Source organism: Ctenopharyngodon idella, chromosome 2 (genome assembly GCF_019924925.1).
Source record: "Ctenopharyngodon idella isolate HZGC_01 chromosome 2, HZGC01, whole genome shotgun sequence".
NCBI lineage: Eukaryota > Metazoa > Chordata > Actinopteri > Cypriniformes > Xenocyprididae > Ctenopharyngodon > Ctenopharyngodon idella.
In genome coordinates this window covers 13,942,384-13,968,720 of record NC_067221.1, presented here as the reverse complement: position 1 = coordinate 13,968,720, position 26,337 = coordinate 13,942,384, and the positions used below count along the sequence as shown (strand labels likewise).

The 26,337-nt window shown below is 38.4% G+C and overlaps 1 protein-coding gene across 2 annotated transcripts in view; it reads left to right on the top strand.

Moving 5' to 3' along the window:
• The window catches only part of ppp2r3a (protein phosphatase 2, regulatory subunit B'', alpha), a 74,098-nt gene that overhangs the window by 29,895 nt on the left and 17,866 nt on the right, over positions 1-26,337 (top strand). For both annotated transcript variants that reach the window (XM_051869048.1, XM_051869056.1), the window contains exon 3: positions 11,116-13,758. In XM_051869048.1, the coding sequence (XP_051725008.1) occupies positions 11,629-13,758 (2,130 nt within the window). In that variant the 5' untranslated portion in view covers positions 11,116-11,628. The remainder of the gene's footprint in view (positions 1-11,115; positions 13,759-26,337) is intronic.

Sequence of the window (26,337 nt, the reverse complement as noted above, 5' to 3'; positions counted from 1 at the left end):
AAAAATAAGTGAGTGAATCAGTATCAAAATATAGCCTGTGGATGCTGTCTTTAGGATGCCTTATAACAACTGAAACCAGTGACATCATTCTAAAAAAAAAAAAAAAATCAAACTGATCTGAGCATCTATAAAATGTGTGCAAGATTCAACCAATGTCACTTTTTCCTGACCTTTCTTTTCCTCAAAACATGGAAAGTTCATTAAAAATTCAACAAATTCTTAATGGACCATTTGCAGTAGTTGGTCTGGGTCAAGTGGCTTTTATCTTCTGTCATCCTACTCCTTCGGCTTTTTCACAAACTTTCCGCAAACCTATTTCTGTGTCGTTTGTAGCTAGATTCAAGAAATAGAGTCTGACTCAGACTGAGGGCAAAAAAGTGCTTGATTGCCAGTGAGAGAGAAAATGTTGGTCTGGAGCAAGTCTTTCCAACCATGCCTCATATAATGCACCTCTGCGCCATGATGTTAAATGGACTGTCAGACAGCATAGATGAATCAGGAAACTCTTGAATAGTTAAATAAAGATCAGTAGGGTTTTGGGCCCAGAGAGGGATGTTGGTCTGGAACATGAAAGTTAGCTGATCAAAAACTTAAAGGCCACTGTATTAAGCCTCTTTTCATTGGATGTGAAATAAATCCTGACAGCACTGGTGCTTTTGCTCCTTTGCTTCCATCTTAATTTTTTCACTCCCCTCTCTCTCTCTTTTATCTGTTTACACTCTCATTCTCTCTATCTTTCACCTCTATCTGCTAGTCCCTTTTCAAGTGCAAACACTCCAGTGTCGACCAACATTGGCTTGACTGCTGCTGAGCTGACATGCCTGTCACTGACATATACGAGCAGGATCAAGACTCAAAGTTTTCTTTCATATACACAACTCTTCAAAAGTTTGGGGTCAGGAAGATTTAAAAAAAAAAAAAAAAAAAAGAAACTAATATTTTTATTTAGCAAGGACACATTAAATTGATCAAAAGTGACTACATTTATAATGTTACAAAAGATTTCTATTTCAAATAAATGCTGTTCTTTTGAACTTTCTAGTCTTCAAAGAATCCTGAAAAAATTATCACAGTTTCCACATAAATATTTAGCAGCACAACAGTTTGTTAATGATAAAAAATGTTTCTTGAGCATCAAATCAGCATATTAGAATGATTTCTGAAGAATCATGTGACACTGAAGACAAGAAAATTCAGCTTTGCAATTACAGAAATATATTACATTTTAAGATTAATTTTTAATTGCAATATTTCACAGTTTTACTGTTTTTACTGTATTTTTGATCAAATAAATGCATCCTTGCAAAAGAGCATAAGAGACTTCTACAGACCCCAAATTTTTGAACAGTAGTTTATGTACTGCACCATTCCCTTAGATTTATAAAATGGAGAGTTTACCTATGAGGTTATGTTTCTCATTATCCCATATTCCCTCATTCGCTCTCAGTCTCATTGTCAGGTGTTTAATCTCATCATCATTTATTCATTAGATGTTGGGATTCTGTAGCTAACAGTGTTTCAGCAAATCCATTCATCTGTTATGTTCTAAAGCAAACCTCTGGCTGATATGTCATGCTGTAAACAGTGAGAAGTTCTCCAAGACAACCTCATGTGAAAACTTTGTTTCTATTCTTATTTGTAGATAAGACAGTGGGCATAGTTTGAGGGCGGGACTTCCTGTTTGTTTGAAAGACGAGGGCGGGTGAAAAAATTACACGCTTAGGCCTAACCTATAAAATATTTGTAGAGGACATATTTGTGGGGGCTGAGGCCATTGCACAAATATAGTTTGGAATAACCCCAACAATGCTGCTGAAAATAGTTTTTATAATATATTGTTTTAATTAGTCTGGCGGATGTCTGTTTTAAATCATGAACTCTCATTGACATTGTATTTAATATCTCTGGTTTGGTCAGTGTATGTAATTGTGATCAATGAGCGCTCCATGTCCTTTGTGTAATAAAGAAAGTGGTTTTGTGGAACAGATATTTATGATGCACTATACTTATTCTGTTCTCGTTTGCTAACCATATGAAACCACATGACACACATGGAAGAACTTTTTCCAAAGCTTGAGGTTTCAGAGAGTTTCGCAGTTTTTATTCAGTGGGAAATAGGCTTTTTTGACACTGTTCCTTGTTTTTCTCCAGCTGAGGGTTTGTACCTGATAGTGGTTTTTAGGAGCTGTCATGTTGAACTGGGTCTCCTTTCAGCGTTCATCTCATCTTTGAAATGTTCTTTTAAATCGCTCTAGAAGTTACTAGGAGAAGACAATGAAGGATAACTAATGTGGAGTAAAAATAAATTCAACTTGAAATTTCATTTGTGGTTAAACCATCGCTTTAAGGATCCCTCAATTAATCTTAAAGGTGAAATTTGAGAATTTAAAGGGTTAGTTCACCCAAAAATTATGTCATTTATTACTCACCCTCATGTTGTTCTACACCCGTATAAGACCTTTGTTCATCTTCGGAACACAAATTAAGATATTTTTGATGAAATCCGATGGCTCAGTGAGGCCTCTATTGCCAGCAAGTTAATTTACACTTTCAGTGCCCAGAAAGGTACTAAAAACATATTTAAAACAGTTCATGTGAGTTCAGTGGTTCTACCTTAATATTATAAAGCGACGAGAATACTTTTTGTGCGTCACTGAGCCATTGGATTTCATTGAAAATATCATAATTTGTGTTCCAAAGATGATTGAAGGTCTTATGGGTGTAGAATGACATGAGGGTGAGTAATAATTGACATAATTTTCTTTTTTTGGGTGAACTAACCCTTTAACTCAGTGAATCAAAGTCTGGAAAGTGCAGGATGGAGAAAATGACATGCGCTGTGCTTGCTATAAAGTGGCCCTTTTTCTCATCAGGACTTGAGTCACCGTGAATAATTGTGAAAGTCTCTGGACAGCTGGAGAACTAACACCTGCCCACAATCGCTGCTTCTCACCCTCCAGCCTGTGGGAAAACCAGCCTCCAGACCCCGTTGTTGTAGGGTGCCTCATCGCCTGTTTGGTAACGGGTGTGGTTGTGGTGACCGGCAGAAAGCACCTATGTGGTATGAGCTTGAGCGTGAGTCAGCATTGCTCTGCGTTCCCGGACCGGACACTGATGTGTCTATCCTGGTGGTCTGTGTCATCAGTATGCTGCTCTCCTGTGGCTGTCTATCATCTCTGTTGGATGGCCATACTACACTGTCACCAAAGTGGCGAGGCGCTGCGGTACAAGGAGCCAGGCTCACGTTACTTCCTTCTGGGCGCCAGTCTCTGTTAGGATCTTCTCTTCCACCCCCATCCAATTGTTTATTAAATATGTGAATACACAGTATGCCCAATTGTATAAATACTGTTCTTTTGAACTTATATTCATCAAAAAATCCTGAAAAAAATATTTTAAACTGTAATTAAATGTCACAAAAAGTTTTACTGTATTTTTGGTCAAATAAATACAGATTTGGTGAGCATAAGAGACTTCTTTTATTAAAAAAAAAGGAAATACAGATCCCTGAGTTTTGAACAATATGTATTTGTCTTAATCTGTTGTTTTCATGCTTAAAATGTAACAAACACATTTTTATGAAATTCCAAATGAGAATGCAGCAATGAGCTAGTCATGTGTTAAAAAACTCTAGAGATAAAACTGCCTCAAAACCATTTGTGTATCTAATGCAGTTTATTGATAGATGGCATCTGATGGAGCTTTGTAAGAGCTAACTATAGAGATTGACTTCATTTACAGTCCACTCACGTAGTAAATGTGGAGATATATCCGCACTAGTTTTGACTTCATAAGCTCTGAAGGCTTTTTACATTTATAATGTGCTCACCAGGGCTCAGAGGTGAAGAATGTTTGATCCTCAGACTTGAATTATTCTGCTCTGGACTATACTTGGGAAAACTATACCTGTCTAGCTCATGTCTGCATGGTAACAGAGGGCATTCTGGCTATTTCTCTAACATTGGCATAACGATTATGCTCACCAAGACAGCATTCATTAGCAATTAGCTAAAAAATACAATAAAAACTGTAAAATTGTGAAAGATGTTGCATATAGAATGATAGAAACACTACCATTCAAAACTTTGGGGTCAGTAAGATTTTTTGTTTGTTTGTTTTTGAAAAAAATCTTTTAAGGCTGCATTTATTTGATTAAAAATACAGTAAAAACAGTTAATATTGTGAAATATTAAATTTTTTTTAAATTACTGTTTTCTAATATAATATATTTTAAGATGTCACTTATTCCTGTGATGGCAAAGCTGAATTTTCAGTATCATTTCTTCAGTCTTCAGTGCTGATTTGATGCTCATGAAACATTTCTTATTATTAACAATGTTAAAAACAGTTGCTGCTTAATATTTTTTTTGGAAACACTAACAGTGATACATATTTTTTTTTTTTGATTAATTGAAAGTTCAAAATAACAGCATTTATTTTAAATCATTTTTTTTTAACATTTAAAAGTCTTTACTGTCAATTTTGATCGATTTAATGCAGCTATGCTGAATAAAGGTATTAAATTTAACCAAGCGGTTGACAAAATGCCGTCCTGGTTTTTCATAAAGTTGTGACTGGTTAGGGGCCTATAAGAGTTACATAACACTCTTTTCCTCTGATGCATTTGCTTGTTATTGTGTCTTGCATTCACTGCACTAACTTTTTCACTCACTTTTTGGTTGGTGCCTCTCTCTTATGTGTCTCCTCTCTGTTTGAAGCTTTAGCTCTTTTCCCCTCTCTCTGCTGTAAAGTTCCCATTCCAGGGTAATAAAATATGTGCCTTAAGTCACATTAAGTCACCAAATGCATAATGTAAATGTCTGTTTGGGTCAGCGTCTCTGTTCCCATGCTGTCTGTGTTTCCTGTCAAAAGCTTCTGCTCACCATATCTAAATCCTGTTGGAGGCCCCAGGGAGGTTGAGTGAAGGAAGAGAGTAAGTGCAAAAGAGGAGGAATGGAATACAATGAAAACTTGAACAAGCGATATGATACATCTGCTGTAGAGAGTGAGGCTGGGGTCGTACAGTTCCCTTACTTGGAAATTGACAATATCATGGATTTTGTTCGTTTGCACAAAATGGACAACATATCTCCTCTCCTTTCCTTTGACTTTGTCGTTTGTGACCTCCAATCAGTTAGATAAGAAAGTAATGCACAGTGGATGCAGTCATTTCTGTTGTTGCAGCAGCTGTTGCACTGAAGCATGATTATCAATGCAGAGTGCTTTTTTTTTTCCTCCGGAGGATGCTTTGTAGCAGAGGGCCTTTGCTGCTGATTAGCTGTTTTTGTTGGTAAGGCATTCATGCTGCTGTGACATCTTCATACGAGTGTGAATAGTAATGGCCATCGCTTCATTGTTCCATCTGACTGATGCTGTTTCAAAACAATAGATGCTAATTAAGATTTAATTACTAACTGCTGGTTTCCTCCTGCTGCAAAACAAATTTGGAGTACAATCTGCAATCTCTCTGTCCCTCTTTTGGGATGTAATTCATGCTCCCAAAGGGTGTTTAAGAGCTTTGGAAAACATTTTGGCAGAAAAACAGGATTGTAAAATTAATTTAGACTTATTGTTAGAAATGAAAAAGAACAAGTGTGACATTTTGTTAATATTAAGTGTGGGGTTTTGGGGAAAGTATTAGCAATGATTCATTAAATTGATCTAATGTAACAGTAAAGACTTTAAAAATATATTTCAAACAGGCCTAAATGGTGCTCTTTTGAACTTTCCATTCATCAAAGAATCCCAAAAAATTCCACAAAAATATTAAGCAGCAAATCAGCATGATTTCTGAAGGATCAGCATGATTTCTGAAGAATCATGTGATTCATGGGAGTAATGACTGCTGAAAATTCAGCTTTGGCGTCATAGGAATAAGTGACATTTTAAATATATATTCAAATAGAAAAAAACATTTTGAATTGTAGTAATATTCGACAATATTACAGTTTTTCTGTATTTTTAATCCAATAAATGCAGCCTTGGTGCAAGAGACTTCTTTCAAAAACATAAAAAAATCTTTTGAATGGTAGTGTTTCTATCATTCTATATAGTATATCTGTCATTCTATACTATCTATAACCAGTATTCAAAATTGTCTTAAACTTACAATCAGAGGGAAATGGTAGTTTGATAAGATTGTCTGATAAGAACTAACCCTAAAATCTAATTGTTGATAAGGATGTTGTTCAAAGACCAACAAGGATGCTGTTCCAGAAATGATTTGATGTCCTACTTAAATCATTGTAAAGCTTTGTAGCTTGGCCTGCTTTTTAGTTTTTTTTTTTTTTCTTTTCTCATTTAATTTTGTTGTACATTTTATATGTGTGGTAGTTTCAAAAGAAAACCAGGCAATTTGAATAATAGTCATTGTGATAATGAAATTGATTCAGGCTTTGTTTCTCTTTGATAATTGTATGCTGCACTCCATTTCATTCCCAATCTCTCACTCTGAATAATAATAAACCACTTCATGTCACATTTTGCAACATTTCACTGAATTGTTACCTTCAGTGTTTAAAACATCTGTATTTTCCCACCTGTCAGTGCGGTCCTTCTCGCTTTCCCCCTTGCGGCTTTGAAGGTTTAAATGTGCATCCTGGTCACCGTGTGAAGGAGTTAGTAGCCAGCGAGTGTGTAATCCTTCCTTTATTAATGTATTGTTGTCACTGGGGTCAGGTTCTCTCTTGCAGCGACAGCTTTTGAAAGTCATTACTCAAGCTGAGACAAACAAAGCTCACGGCAAGCCCCCCTTCGGCAGCTTGTGCACAGTAACAAGACCGGGCCTGACCGCTAACAAGGGAGGGCTTACACAAACTCCCAATTTACCTTCCAAAGGGAAACTTTTTCAGTTGCAGTGATTCCTTAATGAGATCTATTGTACTGAATATCGGTTCTTCATCCCTCAACCCTTAATTGGGCCAAATATAAGAAGACCAGCACGTCGTGATTTATTGCTCTACTTGGCAAAAATAACAAGAAAATCTATTTTCTTTTTGAGTATAGTATGTTGGGGGTGTTATTTCGAGGAAGATGTTCTAAAGCTGACAACATGGTATAGCCCAGAGTCTTGACACTAAATTGAAAAGCACTGGCAGATGTGACAGGACACGGGTGCGACTTCTCAGCGTGACTGCTACAGTGTAATTAAACATGGAACGAATGGATGCCATGAAAGCGACGAGAGGAGAAAGATAATGAGGCCGCTGCATCCTCGTTACTCTTGCTCCTGCCAGTAGAGTGAGTCTCAAAAATGTGGGTGGATGTTGTCTTGCTCTCCAAACAGTGTGTGTTTGCGTTTCATGCTCTGCTTTCTCCATAACAATCACTGCATGCTAATTACAACATTAAGCTGAGATAAAGACTGTTGCCTGACAATTAAAACATAATCTTCTAGGAACATTCATCTCAATTTTCATACAACACCAGCCATGCCCAAACCTGCTACCTAGGGAGGTCCTATGCGGTAAGAAGACTCCCTTCAGACATATAAGATGTTTGTATGGGCGTCCACACTGACTGAGTGATGTGAAGGTGTGAAGGCTTCTGCTTTAACCCCCACCAGCCTGGAAATAGAAACGGCAGGCAAATTATAGAGAGCAGGATCATGTGTTGATCAGCTCATTAAATTGTCATTAAAAAGCCGTTGCTTTGCTATGGTACACACTCTTACTGTCATATTGAGCTCAGTCCAACTTGACAACCAGCCACGTCAAAGCCCACTTTGAAAGCAGACTATGTTTTTGAGAGGCTCTGTTTGGGGACACTGAAGCTCAAGAGTGTTATATTCTACGATAAACAACTTCAGTGTGTCTGTACCGAGACTTGGCCTTGGAAAGCCAACGGTGCCTATGGTAAGCAGAAACACGCACAACCAGTGTCATTAGATTTACTTTAAATCTTTGATATTTAACAAAAAGCAATTGCTATGTAACTGTTGTTCAAAACAATTCTGTTGAGTTAGGTGCAGTATAAAAAAAGGTCATGTTTAACATATTTAATTGACATTAATTTTAACATTAATGACATTAATTGTGAAATAAATCACCAACATGTTTTCCTTAGTCCCTCAATTTGGAAATCCCTGGTTTGACTGTAAATTGTGTTCAGAATAACTACAGAGGAGGCATGATAAGATAAGATATTTATTAGGGTGTTGATATTTTAATTAATTTTTCATTTTAATTTTAATTAATCATGCTTTCAATATTCTGATTCGGGATTTCTTCAATGAAAACAATTTCTCAGTTTACATTAGGTTACATTACATTGTGTGTTTTTAACATTTTAGATTTCATAGATTTTTGTATTATATAAATATATAAAATAATGTTTTATATGTTCATATATATTGTGTTTAAAATGTAATTTATTCCTGTGATGGCAAAACTAAATTTTCAGAAGCCATTACTCCAGTCCTCAGTGTCATATCTATCAGAAATCATTCTATGGCAATTTGGTGCTTAAGAAGGATTTGTTAATGTTGAAAACAGTTGTGCTTTTTAAAGAAGTGTTGAAACCGAGATATATTTGTATCTGTCTTCAGGATTCTTTGATGAATAGAAAGTTCAAAAGAAACATTTATTTTAGAAATCTTTTGTACCATTATAAATTTATTTCTCAATTTAATGCATCCTTTCTGAATAAAAGTATCGATTTCTTTAAAAAAAAAAAAAAAAATCACAGTGACTTCAAACATTTGAACAGTGTACAGTAATTAAAGAATTTTGCTTTGCAATTAAAATTTGCAAATGCAAAATTTCCTAAGGCCCCCCAGTGGGCCCCGGCTCCCTGGTTAAGAACCACTGATTCAGAACTGATTCATTTATTTTATTTTTATAAATAAATCTGAACCCCCAAAGTATTCATTAATCTAGCTTTGTGAACTGTTGGAGATTTCCATTGCTTCTTGTATTTTATACCACAGTTTCTCTTAACTTACGGCAGATAAGGGACGTTCAGGAAATGTAATTTCCTCTCAAAGAAGTACATATTACTAAAAGGGGGAAACTGTTTGTTTCCTGTAAGTTTAATGAATCCCAGAAGTAAATCCTGGCATCCTGAAGCTGGCTGACTGTTGTTTATGCATTTGATACACTGTACTTCTTTATCTTTTTGTAAAAGGCAGTAACTGTCATTGTTCTCACAGCCGACACCAGCTTTTAGCATAACTGTCTGGGCAAGCAGGACCAGTCAATTGTGAATGGTGTGGGTTGTCCCTGTAAATTTCACTCTCTGAATGTTTTTCCAGGTGCCACCTTTCTAGTGCCCATCTGTAATGAATCCATGCTGAAAAGCATTAACCAGAGACCACTGTTCTGATACTGTGAGGAAATACAGTAGTGTAATGCATTTACGAGGCTATATTGTGGACACAGATTATACTGAATGTCTTGTGTGGCCATAGTCAGAGTTTATATAAGGTGAGGTTGTGGTTGGCATCTTGGAGACTCATTCTCTGCTGTTACTCTGCTGCGACACAGAGAAGACAAGGCTTTAATGAGGCCTGCTGTGAAAGAAAGAAAAAATGGAAGATAAACAAAAGGGCCAGAAGGAGTGAGAAGTGAAGTCGAGAGGGAAAAGTCAAATGAATTGGAGAAAAAAGGAGCGTATTGCTTTGGCCGTGGAGAACAGTTTTGGTTGAGACATGCTAATAATGAGCTCACTCCCTTATATGTATAAAAAAATAAATATGTGTCCAGCCTCACAATGACTCATCTGTTGACATAATTATCATTAGAGAGAGGGAGAGTGAGCAAAAGAGACATGAAATGATTATTTATTCATGTCTCTCCAAATTCTTATGATGTCATTTTTCTATGGACTGAAGGGGAATTTTTGAGAACTTTTATCTGTTAAAGGGATGGACTAAATGTTTGTGTAAAAAAAAAAAAAGTGCTTTAGTAAAGTTACGCTTCCTGCTCATAGAAGCAGGAAGACTGCTTTTGTGCAGGTTGTTGTTGGTTAGTGTTGGTCTCCAATAATACACTATAAAAATCTGTCACCAGAGCCAATAAAAGAAAGATTGTTCCTTTCCTAAGAAATAATTCGGTGTTAAACCTAAGCTATAAGAGCAACTGTTCAATTATGGTATTTGTGTATTTGAACGGCTTTCTCTTGAGTAAACACACTTTATAGGGAAGAGAGGCAGAGTGACATCGCACATAATAGTAATAGAGTGTCTGTGTACTTTCATCACAAGCTCTTTAACAGCTTCCAGTGATGTGGGCCGCTTTGAAGATGGCTTAAGAACTACATTTGATAACACGGGAGACCTAAAATGCCTGAGGCTTAGGTATATTTTATAACCGCATACCAGCATTAGGCATTACAGCACATTTTATTTTTCGGTTCGTATTTGTTTGATAGTTTGTGGTTCACTGCTGGCTTGAAGAGTCTTTTAGGCACTTTGTAGTTTTCCACATTTTATGTGGTTTAGCTATTCCAAAGAGAAGTTAAAAGGGTAACGTGCTCATAAACTAATAAAGAGAGATGTTAAACAAATTAACCTAGGACAATTAAATCTGCACAGTGATTGCTTTTAAAAGAAACATAATTAAAGATAGCCTACCGCCTCACTTGTGCTGTCGAAACTGTGCATTATTCTTTTCCTTTTGTGACCACGTCAGTGATTGAACAATTCTTCCAATTAACTGTTTGTTGAGTTGTTACTGTTTTGTCTTACAAAAATACTTCCATATCAAACAGTAGAGCATGGCGCTAACAATGCCAAGGTCATGGATTTGATTCCCAAGAAATGCATAAATTGAAAAAATGTATAGCTTGAATGCAATGTAAGTCGCTGTGGATAAAAGCATCTGCCAAATGCACAAATGTAAATATAATTTAATATAATATAATATAATATACTTCACCCTGAGGCAGAAACAACCTACTATCTTTCCCCTTGTGTTCTCTGCAGAAAAGAAGAGTGACATGTATGTGGTTGTAGACTACTTACATAGAGGCCGTTAGTTCAGTGTTGTTTATTGCTTACACAATCAGCCCAAGGATGCAGTAGCATAACCTAGGGTCTCATAGACTTTCTGTATTTCAGTTGATCTAAATAAGTGCCTTCTCTCTCCCCCTAACCCATTTTTGTCTTTTTACTCACAGGTGGCTTTCACTTCGGATGCTTAAACATCTGATTCAGGCCAGTAAAGCAAGATAAAGACAGAGAGAGAGGGTTGAACATCTGCTGAACACATCAGCGGAAGGCTGTCACCAGGTGGGCTGTATGCTGTGGCTTTGGAGAGTGAGCCAGAGGACGTCTTCATGCCCACAGGCCTCGGCTGTCCACAGGGGGGATGATCTGGAGCACTGCACACAGGCCTATCATTAGGCCATTGGGGCCCATGCTAAGGAATGGATAGCTTTGCCACTAAATGTTAAAGTGCAACTTCCCTTTAACTATGGGGCACTGAGGAAGGATTGGTATGGAAATCATTTTTTTTCCTTGGAAAGAGCTCAAGCAGCAGTTGAGGCTAAGTAAAGCACATTTTATTTGCTTTTTAGGATAGATATACTTTGACATTTTTATATAAATGTGTCTTCATAGCATTTATTGTTTTTAAGTGGCTAGCATTATATCACAAAACAGACTTTCAGATTTATGAATAAACAAAGACCATGGCGGCTACCTATCGCATAGTGGTTAGTAGCATAAACTGTTACAACAGTGTTGTGATTGACCGTCGTGTTCAGCACACTGTACACTACTGTAATGGACCATGTGGTGCACTAAAACATGGACTGAACTGCACAGTGGCTCACCGCAGCACTTGTGCTGAACTTCTTGACACCCCCATATCCAGAAACTGTTCTGACCGGCCCATCAGTATTCTTGAGTCTAAAACGTTGGAGAATGGCAACACTGGGTCTGGGGTCTTCTGTGACGACTACCACCAGGTCGTCCCCAGAGTCAAAAAAGGATCTGCCATCCAAAGCGCAGCAAGCCTCAAGGATATTACAGGAGAAGCCATCAACCTGGCCAGCGGGAAAATCAAGGAATTTTCTTTTGAGAAGATAAAGTACTCCACCAGTCATGTGACTTTCAGAAAGGGCCGTAAGGTTCGGCCGGACTCCTTCAGCAGGAGATCCACTGATCTCGACATCATCTACGGCCAGTTCACAGGCAATGATGAGAACTGTCCTCCATTTGGCCTCTTTCAGAAATCTGTACTCGAAGAGCATAAGCTAAGTCGCAGCGCATCCCTGGAGCAGAACCTAAACAATGTGGCCACGCTCTACCTGAACAGCCTCACCGAGGAGAACCTAATCACCCGCATACTTGAGAAGACCAAGGCTGACAGCAGTGCATCAGGAGAAGACATTAAAGCCTGTCTGGACATTCTCCTCAAGTGTTCTGAAGATCTGAAGAAGTGCACGGACATCATCAAACAGTGCATCAAAAGAAAGTCAATGGGTGGAAGCAGCGACGACTCTGGGAATCCTGAAGCCATTTATAAAAATGTAATGGCTCGTCTCTCCAACTATCTGAAGAGGCTTCCTCTTGAGCTGGAACAGGGGCAAAGTGTGAGGCAGGAGCACAGCGAGCTTGCTGAACTAGTTAACAGCATACACGGGTTGCAACAAATCCCCTTCTCCCCTATCTTTGGCAATGAGCAACCTCCGCGATATGAGGACGTTGTTCAGTCTCCTCCGCCCACGAAACCTCGGACTAAACCCTCCCAGCCAGAACCTCCAGATAGCTCTAGGGATCTTGCAGGCAACGTGAAACCCATTCAGAGCCTCCCTGGTTTGTCAGCACGTGCACCTCCATCAACTAATGGATTCCCACATGGCAGTTTCCCTTCAGCTTCCAGTAGCGGTTCAACGCCTTTTAACTGCCATCACACGGTCTCAACCAGCCGACCGGACACATTCTCTTCCACAAACTCTCTCTTGTCTAGCAGTAGCGAAAGTCTCTGTAAGGATGCAATGGAGGCTCTGTATATCGAGGAGGAGGATTCAGATATGGGAAGGATGCCTGACAGGGCAGTTAAAGGCGATGGGAAGCACAGCTGTAGTCTTTCGGAGCCCAGACCTTATTCCAAAAGAAACACTGGCTACTCTGAGCCTAGTGGTGGTGTTTCAGATAAACTCCATGAGCTTAGCAGAAACGGAACTGTGTTCAAGCCTAAAAATGACTCGACTATCAACCAGATGTACTTGCCAAAAAGCACAGATTCTAGACTGTTCTCAAGGTCAAACTCACACATTAATAAAGGGGGAGCCGATGACATAGATAAACTTTTGATGGACCTGGAGTGTCTTTCCCAGAACATGCAAAAGGAGCCTCCACTGCCCCCTAAACTTAAAAACTGTGCCCAGCAGACAGGTTCTTCCCAGCATTTAATTGGGAACACTGTAGCTAAAGATCTACCCATGGCAGGTTTGTCTGGACCCTCAGTGTCCAAGCCACCTGAGCCAGTGGTTGAGACTGCTGAAGAGGATGATGGAGCGCTGCTGCTCAGGATTCTTGAGAGCATTGAGAGCTTTGCTCAGGAGCTCGTGGAGAGTGGAGCTGGGAGAGGAACTCAGTCTAAGGAACGAGAGGTCATGCGTCTTCTCCAGGACACACTGGCCAGCACTAAAGCAGAGGTGGCTCCACTTCCACTGCCTGTACCTTCATCTGAGACTGCACCTACACCTGCACCAATACCCTCAAGTGTACCTGCTGCCTTACAAACACCTGTTTCTACTGTGAGGGACACAGGCTCAACACTTCTCATTCAACAGACGCCTGAAGTCATCAGGGTGAGTTCAGCTAAACTAGTTCTATGTAAGGTTTTCGTAAGTTGACATAGCTCTTGCAGAATCTGTGCAATGTGTGCTATTTTTAAGAAATGTGCTAATTTAAGAAAAAATGAGAAGAAATAAAACGAAAAACTTGTGCCTGGTACACATTGTATGATTTTGGGCTGTCCCAGACGAAAGATGACCGATCGTGGTGGTGGTTCTACATCATACAGTGAGAGAGGTTCAAAGACAGCTGTCGTCACGGTCTTGCGACCAAAGATAGACTGTGATAATTTTCTGACATTGTCAGAAATTTAGCATGATCATCTCACAGTGTGTTTGCTGCTATGACCTACATCTTCAGACTAGCCAATAAAAATGCAACATGAAATGGCGTATTGATGAAAGCGACATGGCACTAAAGCACAAAACTACTTACCTCAAGCTCCGTTTGCAAAATAGGCATTCCAAATTGGCCTCTTTTCCCTAGCTATAATCTGAATCAGCTCGTTTGAAGAGACTGGTTGTTCTCACACACTGCGGACACATTAATTAGTTAGTTAAATTAGTTAATTAATTAATTAGCTAGCAAATTCACACAAATGAAACGTTAAACAACTGCTAGTTTACAGCAGTCTGCTTACATTTATATGCAGGTGATCTCTCTGTGTTTTTCAGGGAGTCTCCTAATCTGTTTTAGCAAATTGGGTAAAGAGGTTGAAACCGCTATCGGTTTGAAAATGCTCCAAATTTGAGAAACGCCTTTTTTTCCATAGAGACCTCATACCGATTTAATCTTGCTCTATTTGTTTACCACTAGCTCAAGCTGATGACGTTTTATTCTTCTATACTAACTTGCAAACTTGCATCGTAGCCTACAATTCAATGGGTGTCATCATCGTACAGTCTACATACATGTTGTACCCAAGTTTATTAGATCCATGTCGTTCAGTGTGATTTGTAATGATCTTATAGGATTGCCGAAATCGCACAGTCTGTAGCAGGCATTAAACAAATTTACATGTTTAAAATTTTATGTACCATTGATGTTGCCTGCTTTAGCATCAATGGGTGTTTGCAGCCCTTTGTGATTGTTGTGCATGAGTCTTTCCATTGTCCTCAGTGACAAAGCTGGATTTCAACATCATTAAGCTACTTTGGGGATGAAGTTAAATGCAGAACATGCTAAGAAACAAAACTTTCAGTAAGCAGCTTAAGGGCAAACCAGAGACTTATACACAATTATAACAAACTACTACAAACAGTCTTTGATACTTAAGGAGGCAAAACATAATATTATAATATTAAGAACCAAGGACATATATAGTGGAACAGGAACATTTTAGTAAATTCAGTTATTTTGTCTTGTGGAATATATAAAAATATATTTCAGATTCTCCAAGGAGTATTTATTATATAACCTATGAGCAGAACTTTGTATCGCTTATAGGCATAATGGAAGTGGAAAATCCATTTTACCATTAGCTGAAGCACAAAATTATAGCCTTCATAAACAGTAACCATTAAATCAAATTTCCTCTCTGAAATACTGTGGCATGTGCATGAACTGGGAAAAGGCATTCTTTAGGGGAAATGGAATTTATCATAATTTTTTAGGTCTGTATTTGTCACTGCTAACTAATCTTTTGGTTTAATTTCAAATCAAATCGTTGCAGTTTAGTCAGTTGATTATGTGTTCTACTTGATGATTTTCATTTAAAACCTTTGTAATTTCCCAGGTTGATGTCCAAACTATATGATATATCTTTTTGTTAAAAGTATCTAATAACCTTAACCTCTAACCCCTGATGAATATAGCAGGCTGCAGAAAAGCTTGTTGAAGTTAACTGTGGGGTCAGTATCATGTGTCTTTGGAGCTGGCTGTCACCTTTAGTCCTTTTTATCTGCACATCCATCATGGTGGGGAGAAGAAAGGCACAGTTTGTTATACTCAAGTTCAGGGTTCTTGGGTGAGACTCTGGAACGTACTGGACGTATTTGTTTATATATGAATGACATTGATTTTTTTCAGTGTAGACTTCTTATTATGACCCCTCCTTTTCAGGACACGTCAATTCTCATCACAATTTTGAAATGTGTGTAAAAAGAAGGTGTGAAAGGTGCATGGAAAGGCACGACAACTCTCAATTCTCCAAAAAACCCTAGGTCATCATCTAGTGCAAGTCTCGAGAATGTATTTTAGTGTTTCATGACCCATTTATTACTAACTCTCAGCTCTCTAAAGTGTTGTCAAACTGTTTATATCTTGTGTTAGTCCTCCTGGCACATTTAACCCTTGCTCTTTATGTTTCCTGTGTTCTACCTCTCTCCCACCCTTTTCTCTCACTGTTAAATCCTCTCTTGTTTATTTTTCTGGCTTTGTAAACCAATACCAGCTCAGGTTCTATCTCGGGTCTGCTATTTATGACGTTGCCATGACATCTGTCAAGAGTGGAACCCCCTTAATAATGGGGCTCCTCCTCCAATCCTATTTCTGTATCTGCTCAGCGCATAACTAAAAACCCTTAAGGTTGGATGAGTCGCATACTTGCGCGCAAACACACACGTACACAGCCCTAAGCACGTATAGAAAAATGACCTGATGGCTGGTTATTTAGGTTTTGCAGACAAGTGTCAGATAAACTAGCACATTTATGTTTCCCCAAGATTTCAAATACTAGAGGTTTTATCTCAAACAACAACGTTGAATTAGTTCACATTTAAAGTATGCATGACATCCTTTGAACATTAGCTTCATTTCAAAGATAGCAAGTGTGAGATGTTTAGTTAGAAAACATACATGTTTTCATAAAATGCACGTCCCCTAGTAACTGCCTCTCATTGGTCCACATGTTATTTTGGGATTGAGTTGTGATGCTGTAGCCATGCAGTTGGTGTGGAGGACACGCAGTCCTTTTTCGAGAGCACTGATAGGTCATAGCAAGAGCAGGCAGCAGGGATTTTGGCACAGACACTGTTAATGGTGTTGATTTGCCTAGGGCACCTCTCCTCCTCCTTGTCATCCACAGACAAAGGTGTCAAGAAGACTAAATCAGCTTACTCCCCGCCTACTATTTCATTCCGCTAAGAGACTGGCTGTCGCCAGAAGGAAAACGGACCCAGTGTTGCTGTGGGGGTCACGGCTAAGTTTGGGAATAGCTTTCTGCTAACCCGATCACCTCTCTGGCACCCGAGGGAGCAATAAAAATAAGAGCGCTACACCAGGAGCCCTGCCCACTGCCCCATTTAAACACAAAGCTGCCAATCACGGAAATAAACAAGGCTGCGGAAACATTAAACCCATGCGTTCTCCCTCTGAGCAGTTGTGTAATACCTGTTTGCTGTTTACGATGGGAATCTAGGGTCTTGTTTTTAACACAGTGCACCTGCAGTGCTTTTCCTCGTTTCATCTCATTTAGTTCCTGCATGTGTCATCACGAACACAAAAGAATTGTATGGATCAAGATGTGGCCCATCTGTCATCTGTCAGCATCTCAGCATCTAGGGAAGCAGCTCCAGATCTAACAGTTGCTGTTGTGCATTACTACAGGACCTGAGTGTGGTCTTTTTGTTTGTGTATCTTTTTCCGTCTCATGGCTCATTGCTAGACCAAACAGCAGGTGAGGTTGAAAGTGGACGCTCGAACGGATTTGGGCCTCCTTGCCTCTGTCTCAGAGCTGACAGGGTAATCTGTTGCACCGGATGCTGGGGCTAGTACTTCTCTCTTGAGATTGCTTATTTACTGCTTCTCTGTGTTTCTTGGTTTCACATGTGCGTCATGGTGAAACCTATGAACTAAATGATTCATGTAGACAATTGTGAAGATAATTAAAATGAGCCTTCAATGACTTATGAAATTAGTTGTGGCCACTAGCGTTTATTTGCACAAACTTGTTGTTTAGTGCCCATAAGCCTTTAAGAATGATACAAATCAGGAAGTGTGAGCAAAAACACACAGTTTTTGTGTGTGTCCCTTTAAATGCAAATGAGCTGCTGCTCCTGGCCTGCTTTCCAAAAGAGGTTGGAGCTTTAACAGCTCACGCTTTGGTTGCTCAACAACAACAAAGCTGGATAAATCAAAATGATGATTGTCAGTAATGGTGTTCAGCCTTACATTGTTCAAAATGGAGTTGGACACTGATGGAGAGACTCAGAAAGAAGTTACAACTTTTAGAATGAATCTAGACATTTCTAAAAAATTAGTAGACAAATTTATGTAGTTGATTCAACTCATCGACTAGCATGTGCCGTCATGTTAATATTTTGTGCAAATCCAGCGTTGAATTGACCCTCGTTTGTGAAGCAGTCCAGTGTAAAATGACGGCATGGTAACAACACTCTACTACAACAACACTTCCTCTTCTCTAAAGCTGGCCAACATGGCCTCACCCCCTTTGTTGCGTGTTCTCGGGGGCAGGGTGCATGTCAATTTTAGGGTTAGTGATGTCACTAACCCGGGAAGAAGCTTCCCTACCAGCCGCTTGTTGTAGTCCTTAAACAGAGAATTAAAAAGAAAATATCTCCCTTTGCATTGAACTTTGAGCATCATAACTTTGCCGACGTTGTTTATGCTCTAACAGCAACATTACACACTAACTAAAGTTAAAAAAGTGAAATCATAATCAACCACCCCTTTGAGACAAAATAATGAGAATTTTAATATCAGTATCAGGCATGTTTTGTGAGAATAACAATGAATGAATTGAAATATTCACCATGCAGTGCTATTTCAGCACAATTAATGCCTAATTTAACCTAATCACATTTGGTTTGTGCACTGAAATTCCATGTGCAAAAGTGGTGCAACTGTTCAGTACATTCACCCCTCAGATTTGAGGCCTGTTTGTAAAACCTTCCTCCTCTTAGCCTAGAGACGGCTCTCTTCATGTTGGACTGGAGACCTTGCCTTGGTGTGACCACATGGTGCAGACAAGGCAATATGTCCTTCACTGCACCTGTCAGGAAGTGCTGTTAATCTCCATGGTGACAGGGAACACCCTGCTTGGCAATGAGAGTGTTACAGTCAATATAAATCAGAAGGATCTCTTCCAAGAGCTCAAGCCAACTAGTCATGCTCAGAGCCACAGACACACCACATTGGGTCACCACTGGCCAGGCCGCATTTGAGAGCGGGTTGACATGACACCTCTGTTATATAAAGTGAAGAGAAGCTACAGAGTGCCCTCGTGTTTTACTGGAGTTTAGCATTTAGAAAACAAGGCCTGAATTCTGAATGAGTGTGTGAGAGCAACACAGTCTCACAGAGTAAGGTTAAAGCAGGCATCACCAAAACATTGTTCTGAGGCAGTTATTTTTGTGTTATTTATATACTATTGTAGTATTTATTAATATTTTACTTTGGCTTTTGTTAAGTTTTAGTCATTTTGTTATGGAAGATTGTTTCCGCCACTGAATAAAAAAAAGTAATTGCTACTTTTTATCTCACAATTCTGACTTTTTTTCTTAGAATTGTGTGATATAGACTTGCAATTGTGAGAAAAAACAGTCAGAATTGTGAGATAAAAAGTCGTCATTATCTTTTTTATTTTTTGTTCAGCGGCGGAAACAAGCGTTCATATTTTTGTGCTTTTGTCTTTTATTTTATTTTTATTTCAGTTTTAGTTTTAGAAATTTTAGTGTTCTACTTTGTTTCTAAGTTTGACATCTTACACACACATGCACACACACACCTCGCTTTTGAGCATCCTGTAAGGTTTTGGTTACGTTCAGATGTCTTTGACAGCTGGAGCTTTTCACAGGTAATTCTAAATAATCTATAATTATGCATTTTACTATGCTATTTCCAACCATGCCAAGCACACAATCACACAAACTGTATGTCTTACTGTACTGTAATTAAAAATAACATGTTGATGGTTTAGCCATCTCAATTTTTTTGCATCATTGAAACCCATATTAAATCCTCAACCTCATTCAAACACGTGCTAACATCTGCAGATAACTGAGACTTTATGAATTCTCCTACCCAAGGTTAAAATGACCATAGAGCAACACTTTGATGCACAGCTGAGTGCCACAGCAATTTTATTTATTTTTCTCCCTGCTGAAATTATGTTAGTGAAAATGAAAATAATTACTCACCCTCATGTCTTTCCACACCCGTAAGACCTTCGTTAATCTTCGGAACACAAATTAAGATATTTTTGTTGAAATCCGATGGCTCAGTGAGGCCTGCATAGCCAGCAATGGCATTTCCTCTCTCAAGATCCATTAATGTACTAAAAACATATTTAAATCAGTTGATGTGAGTACAGTGGTTCAATATTAATATTATAAAGCGACGAGAATATTTTTGGTGCGCCAAAAAAAACTAAATAATGACTTATATAGTGATGGCCGATTTCAAAACACTGCTTCATGAAGCTTCGGAGCGTTATGAGTTTGTGTCAAATCAGCGGTTCAGAGCGCCAAAGTCATGTGATTTCAGCTGTTTGGCGATTTGACACGCGATCCGAATCCGAATAATCCTAACGCTGCAAAGCTTCAAAAAATATCTTAATTTTGTCTTCCGAAGATTAACGAAGGTCTTACAGGTGTGGAACGACATGAGGGTGAGTAATTAATGACAGAAATTTCATTTTTGGGTGAACAAACCCTTTAATCAAGAGAATGAGCAAACCACTGCATTGAACTAAGAGAAACAAGGAACAGGTTGAAAAAGTGAGTGAGAGAGCAAAAACAAAGGTGAAACAGCAGTATGTTGATGATAATGACAGGATTAGAATTTTTCACACTGTTCACTTTGTACACCTGTAAACTTAGTTTGTACATCTGGCATTCAAGTTTTCAAAGTATATTTCGGTCTTTCACACTCAGAATCACACAAGTTTTGATCAGAAGTGACTGGTTTTTTTGCTAACTCCTTCAAGGACAGAATAAAAAAAAATAAAAAAGTGAGTGAGGGTGCCTGTACGCCCTTTGTGTCCACCTTCTTATTTGTTAAAATTGTTTGAATAGGGTCAGCAGGGAATTACATCACCGGCATGGCTGCCCTGCACTGAGAGGAAATGAAATCACAGCTAAGGTTTGAGCCAAGAAACCCCCTTATGTGCAACATCTTCCTTTGAATCACTGCCTGTTGCTATTTGTGAAGGGTTTCCAATACAAAAAGTAATGGAAGAGGCTATAGCTCTGGTACTGACACAACATAAAAGTACATGACAGCAAGACAACAGCCCCAAACAACAGTGTGTTTTAGTCTAAGTGCTGATAGAGACCCCCAAGTGACGTCAAAACTTTTGTCCCAGCCCTTAGGATTTTTTTTTCCCAGGGTTTAGGATGTCTGATGAGATGTGCTAATATGGTACTTAAGCCTCCATTTGTGTTGGGGGCTGCTTAAGTTCCTGAGTTGGCATGGGGAATTGACAGAAGAAAAACAGGAGCTCTGTGTTACTTCCTGAACAGTGGCTTCCTATTTTTCAACAATGAATCTGTTGCGCATTCATAGTCTCAAACTATTTGTTTTGTAATGGCTAGCTGAAGAGTCTGATGGGATGGATTTGAGGTTTCTTGTGAAAGGACCAAGTTTTATGTAATTTTTACAGCTATTTGTCAGAGCGATAGTTTTGTGAGATCTTTTACAAGAAGACCACATAGTTCTGTGCGTGGTTTTGTGAGATATATGTGTGTTTGTGCTTATGTTACTATAAGTTTAAAAATATTAAGACACAAGTGGTTTGTATTGAGTTCACTAAAATGAGATTGCTTTTGTCAGAGAATTTAACTGAATCACATCTTCAGCCATCTTAAACAGCTTTTCTATGAATCCATCAAACTAAAACCTCAGACTAATTTATAATGCTTACTCTGCACTCTGGAAATTGGATGGTGCATTGCTGTGAAATTCTTAAGAAATATTTCAGGCAAAACAATATTTCAAAATATTGACTATTTTATATATACTACAAAGAGCTTTGTAAGGCATTCTTGTTATCAAATCAATGCTTAACAAAACAAAACTGAAATAATAACTCATGGATGTGGTCAAAGCTATAAAATATGTATATGTAAAAGGTTTGGGGTTATTATTCTTTTATTAAAAGAAATTAATACTTTTATTCAGCAATGACGCATTAAATTGATCAAATATGTATATGCATTTATAATGTTACAGATTTCTCTAAAAATGCTGGGTTAAAAACAACCCAACACTCTAAAAAATAACTGTAAAAAGACAAAACATTTGCACAATAAAATACCATTTTCCATTGAAACAACAATATACTGTAAAACAATGCATTCTGGGTAATATTATTTGTAGTTTTCGAGAAAGTAGCCTCTTTTCTTAAAGCGACAAGTATTACCCAGAATGTGTTGTTTTTATGGTATATTACTGTTCAATTTACTGTGTAAATTTATTTCATTTTTTACAGCTATTTTTTAGAGTGAAGTTGGGATAAAAATGGACAAACCCAGCAACTGGGTTGTTTTAACCCAGCGGTTGGGTTAAATGTTTGCCCAACCTGCTGGGATGTTTTATTTAACTCAACTATTGTTTACAAATTACTGTATTGCTTACTTAAAATTAAACTAGAAATATGTTGGAAATTAACATGTATTAATATGTTTAATAAATGAACATTTATTAATAAGTTAAATTAAATTGCTTATTAATAAATGTTTACATTTTGATTATTATTGTTGCCTCTATTAATTATATTATACCTATTTTTGGTTCATTTTAAGCTAGCCATATAGTCATTTTTAAACAATAGTTGGGTTAAATAAAACTGCCCAGCATGTTGGGCGAACATTTAACCCACATTTTTGTCCATTTTCAACCCAACTTGGGTTGTTTTTAACCCAGCATTTCTATTTCATGTTCTATTCATCAAAGAATCCTGAACAAAATGTATCATGGTTTCCACAGTGTGTGCGTGCGTGCGTGTGTGAGCACGTGTGTGTGTGTGTGTGTGTGTGTGTGTGTGTGTGTGTGTGTGTGTGTGTGTGTGTACACACTGTATATAGTTATATATAGGCCTTTATTGTTCTGGCAGAATGTCATGGGGGTGTCCAGTAGTCAGACAGAGCCCTTCACTTTAACATGCTGTCTGGAAGTTGTTATCCAAGAGATTACCCATTATCCTGTGAACTGTGTGAAAGACAAAAATCTCATTTATAATGGAGTTACGAAACCTTCCAGACTACTCATGTGCCTTGTATTTGAATAATCGGAGCAGTGTCTCTTTTAATGCACGAAGCTCAGCACAAGTGCTTATTAAGAGACAATGAATACAGGCTTGCTGAATTCAGAAACTTCAGTTGTCATTGAACAGTGTTAATGGCTGATTTTATCAGCTCGCTGAGCGCTGGAGGGAGCAGTGTTTTAATGGACTCTCCTCTCATAATAATGAACCTTGTCTTGTCATAGCCATGGTCACTTTAACCTGCTTCGAAGCTCGCAGGATTTGTTGTGATACATAAAATCGGTGGTGAACAACAAGCTATATTCATTTGAAATTAGCCTTTGTATCTTTAGAACAAGTAAAAACATTCTCTTCCACAGTTTGTACGGATCATACTGCTAGAGATCTCCAAATCACGGCACCTGGAACATCGACGGCTATCCAAAAAAGGAATATGTTTGTATTGGAGGAAAGCCTTTGATTTTGGCTGCGGTTTCTCTCTGTGATTTAGTGTTTTGTCACAGTGTTACTGAGTTCTGACGTTAGTGGGTACAGTATATTTGCAGCTGATGTTGCTGGTTGGAGTGAGTAGAAGGGTAGAAAAGAGCACAAGACAAAAGGGGAATGAAAAGTAAGGTCTCAATAAGAGCTACAACTAGATAATCTGATCAGAGAGTACTTGCAATGCGGTGGCCACAACAGACACAAGGATTCATGCTCCCATGTCCTCAGATAATAACTAGCCAGACCTCAAGAAAGTGAGTGAAATATTCATTTATAATTTACTTAGAGTTGTTAACTGTACTGTATGGTCTAAAGGCATTTAAGTCCACTTCAAAAAGACTATTCTTAGGGTAGATCATTCTGGTGTTCATATTTTATTCAAGAATCATAGTCTGCCATCTAGTGTTTTACAGAGACCTCACAACATAAACTTAGCATATACATAGCATGTCATGTATGGAAAAAAAGTCAAATGTTTGCTTGGCATCACAAGGTCTTTTTCCAATAAGTCATTTGTTGCTGTTACTCACTCCTGACTGTAATTTCCACCTGTGATTCAGTGTAGTCCAGGGTATTTGGGAGGTGTTGGCCAATGAAAGCTGTATCCTCGTCAGAGATTCCATCACCCTGGTAGACTCACTCTTCAAAGGCCATATTGCCCTTACTAGACCGTATCCCCTGTTTGAGGCTGGGAGATGTGACAGTGCAGTTTATGTTAAAACTCTCTGATCCTTGATCCACATAAAATGAGGTGTGTAAAGTTCCTGAACTGTTTTATATGAGTTGGCAAATACAGTGAAATGATAAATGGACGGGGTATGCGGGCAGATGAACCATTTCAGAATCCCAGAGTTCGTGACCTTGTGTTTCCTGAGTGGTAAACGGCATAGCTTAAAATGGTTTTAACAAGTCTGACAACCACTTTAAATGTGGCACTAATGACTATGACTGTTTGAGGTGAGAGAGACGCATCATATTTCAAAGCCTCTGTGTTCAATCCAGGCACTACGCTTGACATTCACATGGTTTGAGAGATAGTAGGAATATCTTGGTTGAACTGCACATTATTTGTTCTCTTTATGAACCTGTATAAAGGTTCTTGTGAAATTTTCTCAAATGCTGTTATTGTGCAAGTAAAAGGACAATTAAGTTCAAATTATGAATTTCAAAAATGTGCCTATGGATGTGAATCAATATGCCATTTTTTTAAAGGGTTAATAACCCAAAAATGAAAATTGTCATCATTTACTCACCCTCATGTTCTTCCAAACCTGTATAACCATATTTAAAGAATTCTTCAAAATATATTCAGAAGAAAAAAGTCATGCAGGGATAGAATAACATGAGGGTGAGTAAATGACTGAACTACCCTTTAACTTTAACATGCATCCTGTATGCATATAAGCTCATACCACCATCTGCTGGTGAAGTGCAGCATGCCTCAGCTCATAGCAGTTATCATGTACCTTAAAGTTAAGTTGCCTGTTATATGCCTGTTTTTATTGTGTTTCTTTCCTGTTTATTGCCGCTAGTAAATAGTTTTAGGAGACAGGCAGTGATACTTCCAGTTGCATCTGTAGATTTGAAAAAATGCAGCCACGTAAGTAGAATTCAAAATTTAGACATTAAATATATATATATATATATATATATATATATATATATATATATATATATATATATATATAAAATACATATATAAAATACATATATAAAATACATATAATGAGCTTTGTTTGATTAGGACACTCTGTGAATCAGAGGCCTATACTAAACACAGCCAGTCTGATGTACAGAGGTGGCATACATTTATTTATACAGGAATCGCAATCATGAGAAACAATGTAGAACTATGTCAAGTACAAGTCCCAAACAAGTTGTTCTCCATTGTTTAATTGTATTTATTTAAATAAATCCAAGTAGATTGTTTTGCTGTTGTTAGTACCTCACTTTTGACATCATAAATGTACAGGTCAAAGGAGAATGCTTACGTGGTAGATATGGTATAATCCGGGAATGTAATTATAAAAGACACCTGCATAGCTGCAGAACATATTACTTCTGTGGTCGAGAGGTTTGTTCTTCTTTGAATTCAATACATGCTATGAAAGTACAGGAATTCTGACACAGTTAAGATACACTATATTGCCAAAAGTTTGGGGATGCCTGCCTTTATGTGCACATGAACTTTAATGACATCCCATTCTTAATCCGTAGCGTTTAATATGGAGTTGGCCCACCCTTTGCAGCTATAACAGCTTCAACACTTCTGGGAAGGCTTTCCACAAGGTTTAGAAATGTGTTAATGGGAATTTTTGAACATTCTTCTAGAAGTGCATTTGCGAGGTCAGGCAGTGATGTTGGCGAGAAGGCCTGGCTCACAGTCTCCGCTCTAGTTCATCCCAAAGGTGTTCTATCGGTTTGAGGTCAGGACTCTGTGCAGGCCAGTCAAGTTCCTCCACACCAAACTCGCTCATCCAGGTCTTTATGGACCTTGCTTTGTGCACTGGTGCGCAGTCATGTTGGAACAGGAAGGGACCATCCCCAAACTGTTCCCACAAAGTTGGGAGCATGAAATTGTCCAAAATGTCTTGGTATGCTGAAGCATTAAGAGTTCCTTTCACTGGAACTAAGGGGCCAAGCTCAACCCCTGAAAAACAACCCCACACCACAATCCCCCCTCCACCAAACTTTACACTTGGCACAATGCAGTCAGGCAAGTACCATTCTCCTGGCAACCGCCAAACCCAGACTCATCCATTGGATTGCCAGACAGAGAAGCTTGATTCGTCACTCCAGAGAACATGTCTCCACTGCTCTAGAGTCCAGTGGCGGCGTGCTTTACACCACTGCATCCGACGCTTTGCATTGCACCTGGTGATGTAAGGCTTGGATGCAGCTGCTCGGTCATGGAAACCCATTCCATGAAGCTCTCTACTCACTGTTC